At 42.7% G+C, this 13,645-nt stretch overlaps 1 protein-coding gene across 3 annotated transcripts in view; it reads right to left on the bottom strand.

The window, feature by feature from the left end:
* LOC121284838 (mitogen-activated protein kinase kinase kinase 20-like) overlaps window positions 1–13,645 on the bottom strand; it is a 130,288-nt gene that overhangs the window by 95,842 nt on the left and 20,801 nt on the right. For all 3 annotated transcript variants that reach the window (XM_041200622.1, XM_041200626.1, XM_041200625.1), the window contains exons 4-5: window positions 10,431–10,532; window positions 390–455 (exon numbers count right to left, since the gene is read on the bottom strand). In XM_041200622.1, coding sequence (XP_041056556.1) covers window positions 390–455; window positions 10,431–10,532 — 168 coding nt within the window. The remainder of the gene's footprint in view (window positions 1–389; window positions 456–10,430; window positions 10,533–13,645) is intronic.

The raw sequence follows: 13,645 nt of genomic DNA, 5'->3' as shown, positions 1-13,645 counted from the left end.
TTATGTTCTACATAATTGTGAAACTTTTCTTATACCTGAAGGATGTCATTCTCTTTAAAGAATACACCAGGGAAAAGACTGATGATATTGTTCAGTTTGAATTCAAAACACACTAAAAATGCCTTAAAAGCTTAATTACAAATTTATAATTTTAAATTTTCAATTATGGGCATTGCAATTTTCAAGGTTGTGTGACAGGACATAACCTCCCCTGTACCTCAGCTGAAAAACAGCCCAAAGACACTTCTGGAAGCATGGTTTTTAACATGGCTTTTGCTGTTTAAACACAGTCCTCCCTGCAGAACTCTATTTATATACTAATGCATTTTTTGAACAAAAAAAATACAGAAAGGATGTAAAATTTTTAATTTAGTGCATAAATAGCTTACCATTTCGAGATTTGAGATCCCTGTGAATTACTTTCACCGGAGCATCCATATGTAAATAATGCATACCTGAGGAGAAAATTAAACAGACTTTCGGAAGATGCCATAACAAAATGAATTAAACTAAGTGCCACAAGCAAAATGCAAAGGCAAGTTGTTAGGACAGAGGAAGGCGAGGCAGCAGAAACCACAGGTGTTGAAATTTTAACAGTTTAACCTGTAGGCAAAGGTTGACTGTGGAAAGCATCCAAGAGGGGAGCGTGAAAAAATCATCAAGGTATGAAAATACAGAACAGCTAAACATAACTCATCAGATGTGAGTCTTGGTTTAAAAATTTCTGTCACCGTCACTCTTAACAAATATAGCTCCAAATGTTCAAATCAATGTGATTTCTCACTCCAGCTAATTGCAAGTATATTTCTAGGTACAACTTTTGAATTCTGCTAGGATAACTTGAGAGGGCAACTCTACTAAATTAGAAAACTCTATACATTCATATGAATATTTATATTCATACAAATGATTCAAAACTTTTTTCACCGGGAAAAAGATATTAATACATTTTTCCACTTGGTGCATGCGCAGGTGGGATCTACTGATGAGACAAAGATGTGAATAAGTTTCACTACCAACAGTCTGAGGAAGTGACTGAGATAGTGATGTTAATACATCAAAAACGAATGGCCTTGGCAATGGGCAGGGTGTGGAGTCTGAAGTTCAGTTCAGGGTCAAATTGGACAACTGGAGTCAAAGAATGCACAGTGTTAGGTTCAATCTGATTAAATTGATTGACCTGGATGGGTACAGCACTGGGAAAATGGTAAAGGGCAATGTGTTTTTGGCATGACAAGCAGGAGGTCAACAGCGAGAGGGCAGTGCCATGAAAGAAAGGCACTGGAGGTGAGTGAAGTAGTTGACCAGACTGATAACTGAAGAATTCGGTAGCTGGAGGGATTAAAGTGCTGTGATTTCAGTCAAAAATGGTGTTAGCAACTTTCACTAAAGTGGTTTCAGTGCTGTCTGCTTACATTTTCCAACAGAACTTCTGGATAGCAATCAGAGTAGAATATCACCAATTGTGAGCGGATTAACTGAAATAAGTTAACCTAACTGAGTTTAGGGTCAAATGCAAGATTTTCCTGGCCAATACTGTACCATGCAATGTATTTACTCAAAGCTTTTAGAAGAGCAGGTCATGTCCCTGCTAAAGCTAAGGTTGATTGGAAAACTATAGGAAAAGATATGACAGTAGACAACCACTTGGTAGCATTTAAAGAATTAAAACATAATTGGCAACAAACATTCATTCCTTTAACACACAAAAAACCCAACAGAAAAAGTGGTCCGACTGTGGCAAAGAGGAGTTAAAGATAGATTTCGATCAAAGGGAGAGGTTTATGATGCTGCCTAAAAGCCTGAGGTTTGGGAGGATTTAAGAATGCAGCAAAGGGGGACCTAGAAATTAATAGGGAAAGACAGAAAAGAATGGGATTAGACTAGCAAGAAGCATTAAAACAAACTGTAAATATTTCTATAGGTACCAAAATAGGAAGAGAGGAAAAGGGGACCCTAAGGTCAGTAGAAGGCAAAGTGTTAAAATTTTATTATTAAGGACATGGCAACAGAGCACTTAGAAAACTATAATATAATTAATCAGAGTCAACATAGATTTATGAAATGGAAATTGTTTGATAATTCTGTTATTGCAGGATTTTACCTTCGTTGGGCAGGTGTGCACCCGACAGGATCGGGTACAAAATCACGCATGATGACATTGGGCGAGCATCCCGAGGTCATTGCGCATTCTCGCTATCTTTCAGTCAGCTGGCATGTGCGAGAGTCAGCAGCGTGCCTGCCAATAATTAGGAAGCCTATGAAGGCCCTTAAGCAGGTAATTAATTTGCATTTCTCGCTGCCCGCTCAACCATTCGGTTGGTGAGTGGGCGAATAGGCCAGGTGGCCTTTGCATTTTTTACGACATCTCATCCACGGGCGGCTGAGGTTTCCAATGGCAAATAAAAAAGTGGAAAAATGTTTTCAACTTCATTCAAACATGTCTCTCTTCATGTGACTGAGTCACATGTGGGAACATGTTTATGACATCTTTAAAATTTTTATTTTTGTTTCTCTTATTCTTCAGCTCCCTGAGGCTCCGTGCCCTCTGGATGCTTTCAGCACATGCTCCCGCGCGCATACACAGATCCGCACTCGCTCTCCTCCTGCCCCTACCCCAGTAGCGTGAGCGTTGTAACGTGCGCTTCACGCTGGCTGTTAACTGGCCAGCCAGCGCGAATTCACGGTCAGAGGCCAATCGCGGGCAGCGGACCTTTTCCCGGTTGCTCCCAGGCCTACCCGCTGCGCCCACCCGACAAAAGTAAAATCCTATCCCTAAAGCTTTTTGAGGCTGCAACTAGGAGAATGGATAAGGGGAAACCAATGATGAAGTGTATTTAGACTTTCAAAAAGCATTCAATAAGATGCTACATAAGAGGTTATTACACAACATTAGGACTCAAGGGATTGATATTAATATATTAGCATGAATTGAGGATTGGTTAATAGACAGAAAACAGAGATCAGGAATAAACAAAGTATTTGCAGGTTTGCCAGGCTGTATGTAGCCGCAGTAAGGTGAAGATCAGTACTTCTGTCTCAGCTATTTATAACCTATATTAATGACTTAGACAAGAAAACTGAGTGTAGCATATCCAAGTTTACTGACGATACAAAGTTAGGTGAGAAAGTAAGCCATGAGGATGATGCAGAGACTGCAGAGATACACAGACAGATTGAGAGGGTGGATAAGAACATGGCAGACAGAATACGATGTGGTGAAGTGTGAAGTTATTCTGGTAGGAAAAATGAAAAAGCAGAATATTTTAAATGGTGAGAGACTGGGAAATGTTGGTATTCAAAGGAACCTGGGTGCCCTTGTACATGAATCACAGAAAGTTAACTTGCAGGTACAGCAAGCAATTAGGAAGGCAAATGGCATGTTAGCATTTATCACAAAAGGATTGCAGTACAAAAGGTGTCTTACTACAATTGTACAGGGTACTGGTGAGGCCGCACCTGGAGCAGTGTGTGCAGTTTTGGTCTCCTTATCCAATAAAGGACATACTTCAAGAATGGATACAGCACAGGAGGAGGCCATTTGACCTGTCATGCTCTCTGAACAGCAAATCAGCTGTTGCCACTTCTGCCCTTTCCCTGTGCCCTGCAATTTTTCTCTCTTCAGGTTTTTATCCAACTCCCTTTTGAAAGTTACAATTGTACTACCTCCACCACACTCTCAGGCAGTGCATTCCAGGTCCTACCTGCTTGCTTGTGAAATTTAAACCTTTAAAGCACCAGTAAAAATCCCAGAACATAATCTAACAAAAATGGACTGCAACTTATTCAATCATTGTACATTTTTGGTTTGGATGCCACGTTATGTATTAGATCACTGCCTCAGAATAAAGAGTTGGCCATTTAGGGCTGAGGTGACAAATTTCTATGCTCAAAGGGTTGTGAATCCCTGAAATTCTCCACCCAGAGAGCTGTGGATGTGTGATTGTCGAGTACATTCAAGACAGAAATGGACAGGTTTTAAGGTACTACGAGAATTAAGGGATATGGGGATAGTGCCTCCAACACAATCTCAGGCAGTGTATTCCAGATCGTAACCTCTCGTTGCATAAAGAAGTCTTTCCTCATGCTGCCGTTGATTCTTGCCCTCAATGGAGTGCAAAAAAGGTTCACTAGACTGGTTCCTGGGATGAGTGCTGATCCTATGAGGGGACAGAAGAAAAAACTAGGCCTACATACCCTGAAGCTTAGAAGAGAGAGAGGTGATCTAATTGAAACATACAAAATTCTGAAGGGGCTTGACAAGGTGGATGCTGTGAGGGTGTTTCCCCTGGCTGTGGAACCTAGAACATGAGCTCACAGTATCAGAATAAGGGACTTGCCATTTAGGACTGAGATGTGGAGAAATTTCTTTAAATGGTTGTGAATCTTTGGAACTCTCCACCATGAAAGCTGTGAATACTCATTTGTTGAGTATATTCAGAAGAGGTTGCAAGACTTTTGGGTACTTTATGAATTGAGGAATATGGGGATTGTGCAATAAAATGGAGTTGAGATGGAATATCAGCCATGATCTTGTTGAATGGTGGAGCAGGCTCAAAGGACCTGATTCCCTACTCCCACTCCCATTTCCTATGTTCTTATGTCCCTGAAAGGAAGAGCTGAACTTTTCCATTGTCAAGTCCAGATAGCTCCATGTGCCCACAAAATAACTTTCAACATCATCACTTAACATAAAAATCAGAGCTGATCAATTCCTTCTGGAAATAGAGAGATACCATAATACATACAGCCCACTAATAGGATTGCTATGAAATGCTGGAACAACAGTATATGATGGTTTAGAAACCTGGTTGCTACAGTATAAGCTGAATTTGTACTGTTCTTAGCCACTGACAGTTACATGACAAGCTGTGCACAGCTCAGCAAAGGTAAAATGAAACATTAAAATCAAATAAATAAATATGAACATAAATATGAACAAAAGGAAGTGTTCACAATAACCAAAAGAAATTCAAATAAATGGATGAAAAGTAATAGAATTGGCCATGACCTGGAAGCAATTACCACCCTCAGAGCCAGAAAATAATACATTGCGCACTGCAACGAGAGAGAAAAAAAGATCCTTACAAAATAGAGGATTGCAAAATCAAGCAAATGCCATAATACATGAGACCACGAATAGGATTTGCTATGAAATGCTGGAATAATAGTTTATGATGATTTATAAACCTGGCTGCTGCATACATACATCCTCTTGTTCTACATTATATCTAAGAAGATTAGAGTGAAGATTTTACCAGAAGAAACACAATACAGGAAATCACATCATGAAACAGAAATGTCAACATAAGGAGAAATAATTGGAATATAAAGTACTTTGGTAACAGTTTGTACATACAATGCTTTTCAGTATTCCCATCTCTCTCAGTGTCCCAGTTTCAAAGCAAACAGCTGTTCTACAGTCCCCAGATAACTCGAAATTAAGGTGATGATGTTAAGTAAAAGGATTGGCATAGAGGATATCTGCCGGGAAACAATAAGTTACAATGCCCTCCATGTTGTTGTTTCCAAGCAGCGCCAGCTGACTTTGTACTGTTCTTAACCACTGACAGTGCTACCTGGCAAGTTGTGCCCGGCCCCACAATATGAAAGACTGAAATCAGATAAATAGATATGAATAAACAGAAGTGTACATCATAACAAAAGCAAAATGATTCAACCAAACGAAAAGATAAAAGACTCTGTAGGGAGATTAAAAAGTGGGGCACAGCGGGATTAAAAAATGCAATCTCCTTGCCTCCTGTTGAAGGAACTGGATATAGTTTATAGGGATCAAGCACCCTTCTGTAACTTACCCAATTAGTCATTCTACATTTATGATCCCCGTAATAAGAAGTTACATCATGTATAATTCTAGTGTACATATCAGTGCAATTGCACTGGCATCTAAACTGTAAGTGAAATATAATCATTGCTCAAAATGGCTGGGATTCTCAAAGAATCTCAGTGGTAACTCTTGAAATCAAACACAGCTGTGTGATTGCAAACTAAAAGGTTTTTGCCAACTTCCGGCTTATATCTGCTTTTGTTTGGACTTACAGTTAAAAATAGGAATCTGTGCTGATATGGAAGACATACAGTCTGTAGCAATTCTGTACACTTTCTACCCATGACATCAGCACTGTTAAGAATTTCTTCCCCCACAATTCTGCTTTCCTCTCTCTCTCTCTGAGCACCATGAAACACCTTAGGAATGGTTGCCAACTGCCTTCTTGTATCTCAGCAACCTGGGCAGGCCATTTGTCCATGAGGCAGCAATGCTGCTGAGTCTGATTCAACCCTCACTTAATGCCGACATGTGCGTTAACTTTCTAACACGGACACTGGATCAGGAGATTTTTAAAAAATATACATTTTTATTCCCTGTCCTTAGCCAGGATCAAAGTTGGTGGTGGTGACTGAACTGTTGCCTTAGCTGAGATCAGCTAGCTCAACACAAACCAGTAATATCTGTAACCTTAGATAAAAACAAAAAAACTGCGGATGCTGGAAATCCAAAACAAAAACAGAATTACCTGGAAAAACTCAGCAGGTCTGGCAGCATCGGCGGAGAAGAAAAGAGTTGACGTTTCGAGTCCTCATGACCCTTCGACAGAACTTGAGTTCGAGTCCAGGAAAGAGCTGAAATATAAGCTGGTTTAAGGTGTGTGTGTGGGGGGCGGAGAGATAGAGAGACAGAGAGGTGGAGGGGGTTGGTGTGGTTGTAGCGACAAACAAGCAGTGATAGAAGCAGATCATCAAAAGATGTCAACAACAATAGTACAATAGAACACATAGGTGTTAAAGATAAAGTTGGTGATATTATCTAAACGAATGTGCTAATTAAGAATGGATGGTAGGGCACTCAAGGTATAGCTCTAGTGGGTTTTTTTTTTTTATTTTATATAATGGAAATAGGTGGGAAAAGGAAAATCTTTATAATTTATTGGGAAAAAAAAAAAAGAGAAGGGGGAAACAGAAAGGGGGTGGGGAGGGGGGAGGGGACTCACGACCTAAAGTTGTTGAATTCAATATTCAGTCCGGAAGGCTGTAAAGTCCCTAGTCGGAAGATGAGGTGTTGTTCCTCCAGTTTGCGTTGGGCTTCACTGGAACAATGCAGCAAGCCAAGGACAGACATGTGGGCAAGAGAGCAGGGTGGAGTGTTAAAATGGCAAGCGACAGGGAGGTTTGGGTCATTCTTGCGGACAGACCGCAGGTGTTCTGCAAAGCGGTCGCCCAGTTTACGTTTGGTCTCTCCAATGTAGAGGAGACCACATTGGGAGCAACGAATGCAGTAGACTAAGTTGGGGGAAATGCAAGTGAAATGCTGCTTCACTTGAAAGGAGTGTTTGGGTCCTTGGACGGTGAGGAGAGAGGAAGTGAAGGGGCAGGTGTTGCATCTTTTGCGTGGGCAAGGGGTTGTGCCATAGGAGGGGGTTGAGGAGTAGGGGGTGATGGAGGAGTGGACCAGGGTGTCCCGGAGGGAGCGATCCCTACGGAATGCCGATAAGGGGGGTGAAGGGAAGATGTGTTTGGTAGTGGCATCATGCTGGAGTTGCACTCCATTCTCTCAGGTCCAACCCTGACATTGTCATCAAACCAGCTGACAAGGGTGGTGCTGTTGTTGTCTGGCGCACTGACCTCTACCACGCGGAGGCTGAGCGTCAACTCGCAGACACTTCCTCCTACCTCTCCCTGGACCATGACCCCACCACTGAACATCAAGCCATTGTTTCCAGGACTGTCACTGACCTCATCTCCTCTGGGGATCTCCCTCCCACAGCTTCCAACCTGATAGTTGCCCAACCTCGGACGGCCCGCTTCTATCTCCTACCCAAAATCCACAAACAGAACTGCCCCGGTAGACCGATCGTCTCAGCTTGCTCCTGCCCCACAGAACTCATTTCTCGTTATCTTGACTCCCTTCTCTCTCCCCTTGTCCAGTCCCTTCCCACCTACATCCGTGATTCCTCTGACACCTTACGTCACATCAACAATTTCCAGTTCCCTGGCCCCTACCGCTTCCTCTTCACCATGGACGTCCAATCCCTCTACACCTCCATCCCCCACCAGGATGGTCTGAGGGCCCTTAGCTTCTTCCTCGAACAGAGGCCCGAACAATCCCCATCCACCACTACTCTCCTCCGTCTGGCTGAACTTGTTCTCACGCTGAACAATTTCTCCTTCAACTCCTCTCACTTCCTCCAAATAAAAGGTGTGGCTATGGGTACCCGCATGGGCCCCAGCTATGCCTGTCTCTTTATGGGGTATGTGGAACATTCCTTGTTGCAGTCCTACTCCGGCCCCCTTCCACAACTCTTTCTCCGGTACATCGATGATTATTTCGGTGCTGCTTCATGCTCTCGTCAGGACTTGGAAAAATTTATTAATTTTGCTTCCAATCTCCACCCCTCCATCATTTTCACGTGGTCCATCTCTGACACTTCCCTTCCCTTCCTTGACCTCTCTGTCTCAATCTCTGGTGATAGACTGTCCACCAATATCCATTACAAACCCACCGACACCCACAGCTATCTCGACTACAGCTCCTCACACCCCACTTCCTGTAAGGACTCCATCCCATTCTCTCAGTTCCTTCGCCTCCGTCGCATCTGTTCCGATGATGCTACATTCAAAAACAGTTCCTCTGACATGTCCTCCTTCTTCCTTAACCGAGGTTTTCCACCCACGGTCGTTGACAGGGCCCTCAACCGTGTCCGGCCCATCTCCCGCGCATCCGCCCTCACTCCTTCTCCTCCCTCCCAGAAACATGATAGGGTCCCCCTTGTCCTCACTTATCACCCCACCAGCCTCCGCATTCAAAGGATCATCCTCCGCCATTTCCGCCAACTCCAGCATGATGCCACTACCAAACACATCTTCCCTTCACCCCCCTTATCGGCATTCCGTAGGGATCGCTCCCTCCGGGACACCCTGGTCCACTCCTCCATCACCCCCTACTCCTCAACCCCCTCCTATGGCACAACCCCTTGCCCACGCAAAAGATGCAACACCTGCCCCTTCACTTCCTCTCTCCTCACCGTCCAAGGACCCAAACACTCCTTTCAAGTGAAGCAGCATTTCACTTGCATTTCCCCCAACTTAGTCTACTGCATTCGTTGCTCCCAATGTGGTCTCCTCTACATTGGAGAGACCAAACGTAAACTGGGCGACCGCTTTGCAGAACACCTGCGGTCTGTCCGCAAGAATGACCCAAACCTCCCTGTCGCTTGCCATTTTAACACTCCACCCTGCTCTCTTGCCCACATGTCTGTCCTTGGCTTGCTGCATTGTTCCAGTGAAGCCCAACGCAAACTGGAGGAACAACACCTCATCTTCCGACTAGGGACTTTACAGCCTTCCGGACTGAATATTGAATTCAACAACTTTAGGTCGTGAGTCCCCTCCCCCATCCCCACCCCCTTTCTGTTTCCCCCTTCTCTTTTTTTTTTTTCCCAATAAATTATAAAGATTTTCCTTTTCCCACCTATTTCCATTATATAAAATAAAAAAAAACCCACTAGAGCTATACCTTGAGTGCCCTACCATCCATTCTTAATTAGCACATTCGTTTAGATAATATCACCAACTTTATCTTTAACACCTATGTGTTCTATTGTACTATTGTTGTTGACATCTTTTGATGATCTGCTTCTATCACTGCTTGTTTGTCGCTACAACCACACCAACCCCCTCCACCTCTCTGTCTCTCTATCTCTCCGCCCCCCACACACACACCTTAAACCAGCTTATATTTCAGCTCTTTCCTGGACTCGAACTCAAGTTCTGTCGAAGGGTCATGAGGACTCGAAACGTCAACTCTTTTCTTCTCCGCCGATGCTGCCAGACCTGCTGAGTTTTTCCAGGTAATTCTATATCTGTAACCTTCCTGGTCTCCACAGCCACTGAGATCAGCTACTTCGTCACAAACCAGCAACACATCTATAACTTTCCTGATTTCCACAGTCACTGAGATCAACTACTTGGTCACAAACCAGCAATATATCTGTAACCTTCCTGATCTCCACAGTCACTGAACCACCAGATTCATTGTTTTCTACAGTATTAAACAATGACTACTCTTGAAAAATGCTCCATTGATTGTGAAGAACTTTGGGGCATCCTGAGGTCATGAAAGGCGCTACAAGTCTTCTTTCAATTCTCAGGATTAGGTAACTTTCAATATGCACATTCTACTATACATAGACATGTTTAAAAAATCAGAATGAGAGAAGGTGGGTCACCCATGAACAATGAATTTTTAAATTTTTATTAAATTATAAATAATCTGTATTTGAAGTATTCCAAAATGGTGGGTCTGCACAGAAAAGCAACGTCATACTGCAGAGAAGCTTAGCTCTCCATGTTTCTGAACACATGAATATATGCATGTATTTTTAAAAAGTTTGATCATTATGAAGTTTCATTACCTTTAGCAATATCTGTTGCCCAAGTCATAATTTGATCCATGTCCATTTCTTCGCCTTTAGCACTGGACAGATAATCGTACAGTGACCCTCCGGGAGCATATTCTATAAAGAATAAGGTAAAGAAAATCCATCAACATTACTTTTACAAATCACAATTAAAAATAATGCAACTACTCTAGCTTTTAAGTACAACATAGAATCTGTAACAAATGTTTCCCTATTGCAGAAAAAAGTAATAACAGTTCACAGACACTAATGAAAAAATTACTACTGTTGTAACACATTTTGCTTCTGTTTTTGAGTTACATATTTCATGAAAGTGACAATAAAAGTAGCAAAGTAGGTTAACAGTTGTAATACTAGCATCTCAAACAGATTATTGGACTTTGAATCCCAGAGCTGCAGTACATTCACAATATATCTGGAATGACTTCTTCTTTCACAACCTAATGACATTAAATTTCTGGGTTCAGACTTATGCAAAAATTATACCATCCAATCAGCTAACCTTACGACTTCCCTCCCTTCCTTCAGCCCACCTGACCAAACTTCTTCTAAGGTTCTCCCCTGCGCTACATAAACCTATATTTCGCCTGTATCTGTTCTATCTGCACTCATGCTCTCTCCGAGCTCATCTTATCAATGAGACCCGCCTCCTGTTCATTCAATTCTAATGCCACTAAACTGTTGGTCAGCCAACTTCTCTTCCCGGTTCCCATGTCAGCTCCCTCTCCTCAGGTACTGCCCCCTTCGGAGATCCCTGCCATCTTTCCTGGAACTTCCATGTTTTAATTCCTTGAATCAGGTTTATATGCCTATCACCGTATTAAAACGCCTCTTTATCAAAGTCACAAATGGCATCCTATACAATTGTCACAAAAGTAAATTGTTCTTATTTGACCTTCTCCACCTACCTGCAGCCTTTGACACAGCTGATCAACAACATTCTCCTCCCAACCCCTCTCTGCTGTCACTTAACTGAGTGGGACACACCTGGTTCCATCCTTTCTTAATCGCAGCCAGAGAATCAGCTGCAATGGCGCTCCTTCCTATTCCCATACTGTTACCTTTGATGTCCCCCAAAGACCTATCCATGCCCTCCCTTCTCACCTTATTGCTGCTTCTCAATGAAATCAACAAGAAAAAAAACAATCACTTTCCACATGTATGCCGCTGACACCAAGCTCTAACTCACTACCACCTCTAACCCTACACCACCACCACCCACCTTCCCACCCCGCCAACTAAATACTGGGAAGACTAAAGCCACTGTCTTCAGTTTCTGCTACAAACTCTGTTCGCTAACCGCTGACTCTAACCCTCTCCCCGGTATTTTTCGGAGGGTGAACCAAACAATTCACAACTTTCTCAACATCATATTCGATCCAGAGATGAGGCTCTGATCACATATCCACAATATCACAAAGACAACCTATTTGTACCTCTGTGACATCACCTGCCTCAGCTCACTGCTTTTTGTTACCTCCAGACTTAACTAACTATTCCATGTTTTCCTGGCCAGCCTCCCACGTTCTACCCTCTGTAAACATGAAACCATCCAGAATCTCAGATTCGTTACAGAACAGGAGGCGGTCATTTGGCCCATCATGTCTGCACTGACTCTCTGTAGGACACTAAGTGTCATTCTCGCAGTAAGCCTGCACATGTTTCCTTTCACGTAACAGTCCAATTCGTTTTTGAACGCCTCAACTGAACCCACCTCCATCACACACTCAGGGAGTGCATTCCAAATCATAATCATTCGCTGCGTGAAAAGGTTTTTTTCTCATATCACTCTTGCTTCTTTTGCTAGTTACTTTAAACCTGTGTCCTCTCATTCCTGAAACTTTAATAAGTTGGAAGTTTCTCCCTATCTACTCTGTCCAGACACCTCATGATCTTGAATTACTCTACCAAGCGTCCTCTCAGCTTTTTTTTTCCCCCCCAAGGAAAACAGCCCCAACTTCTCCAATCTATCTTCATAACTGAAGTTCCTCATCCCCAAAATTTCTCATAAACTTTTTCTGCACCCACTCCAATGCCTTTACATCCTGAAGGGCAGCACCCAGAACTGGATACAATACTCCAGCTGAGGCCAAACCAGTGCAAGTTCAACATAACCTCCTTGCTCTTATACTCCATGCTCCTGTTAATAAAGCCTGGGATACTGTATGCTTTATTAATCACTTCCTCAACTTTTCCTGCCACCTTCAATGACTTATGCACATATACACCCAGGACCCTCTGCTCCTGCACCACCTTTAGAGCTGTATACTTTATTTTATATTGTCTCTTAATGTTTTCCCCACCAAAATGAATTGTTTCACATTTTTCTGCACTGAACTTCAGGCCTGCTCTTCACCTCTTCAGCCAATTCACCAAGTTGTCTATGTCCTTTTGCACTTCTACGCTATCCTCCTCACAGTTTGCAATGCTTTCAAGTTTCGTATCATCTGCAAATTTTGAAATTGTGCCCTGTACACCAAGGGCTAGATCATTAACATATATCAGGAAAAGTAAGGGTCCCAACACTGATCCCTCAGGAAATCCACTACAAACCTTCCTCCAGCCTGAAAAATATCCATTAACCATACTCTGTTTCCTGTCACTCAGCCAATTTTGATTCCATGTTGCTAATGTCCCTCCTATTCCATGACCTATAACTTTGCTCACAAGTTGTTGTGTGGCACTGTATCAAATGCCTTTTGCAAATCCATTTGCACATCAACAGAACTACTCTCATCAACCCTCTCTGTTACCTCTTCAAAAACCTCCAGCAACTCAGTTGAACACAATTTTCCCTTAAGTAGCCAATATTTGTCCATGTGACTACTGATTTTGTCCTGAATTATTGGTTCTTGAGTTTCCCCACCGCTGGAGTTAAACTGACTGGCTTTCAGTTGTTAGGCTTATATTTACACCCTCTTTTGAACAAGGGTGTAATGACTGCAATTCTCCAGTCCTCTGGCACCACCCCTGAGTCTAAGGAAGACTGGAAAATTATGGCCAGTGCCTCTGCAATTTCCACTCTGACTTCCCTCAGTATAGCATCCAATCCTAGTGCCATACCTGTCTAATAAATATAGACAACCTATCTAATACCTCCTCATCAATTTTAAGCCTTTCTAGTGTCTGAATCACCTCCTCTTTCACCATGGCCTGGGTAACATCTCCTAACTTGAAGACATATGCAAAGTATTCATTTAATACCTCAG

Source organism: Carcharodon carcharias, chromosome 12 (genome assembly GCF_017639515.1).
Source record: "Carcharodon carcharias isolate sCarCar2 chromosome 12, sCarCar2.pri, whole genome shotgun sequence".
In the NCBI taxonomy this organism is placed as follows: Eukaryota; Metazoa; Chordata; class Chondrichthyes; order Lamniformes; family Lamnidae; genus Carcharodon; species Carcharodon carcharias.
This window is presented reverse-complemented; position numbering and strand designations above follow the sequence as displayed.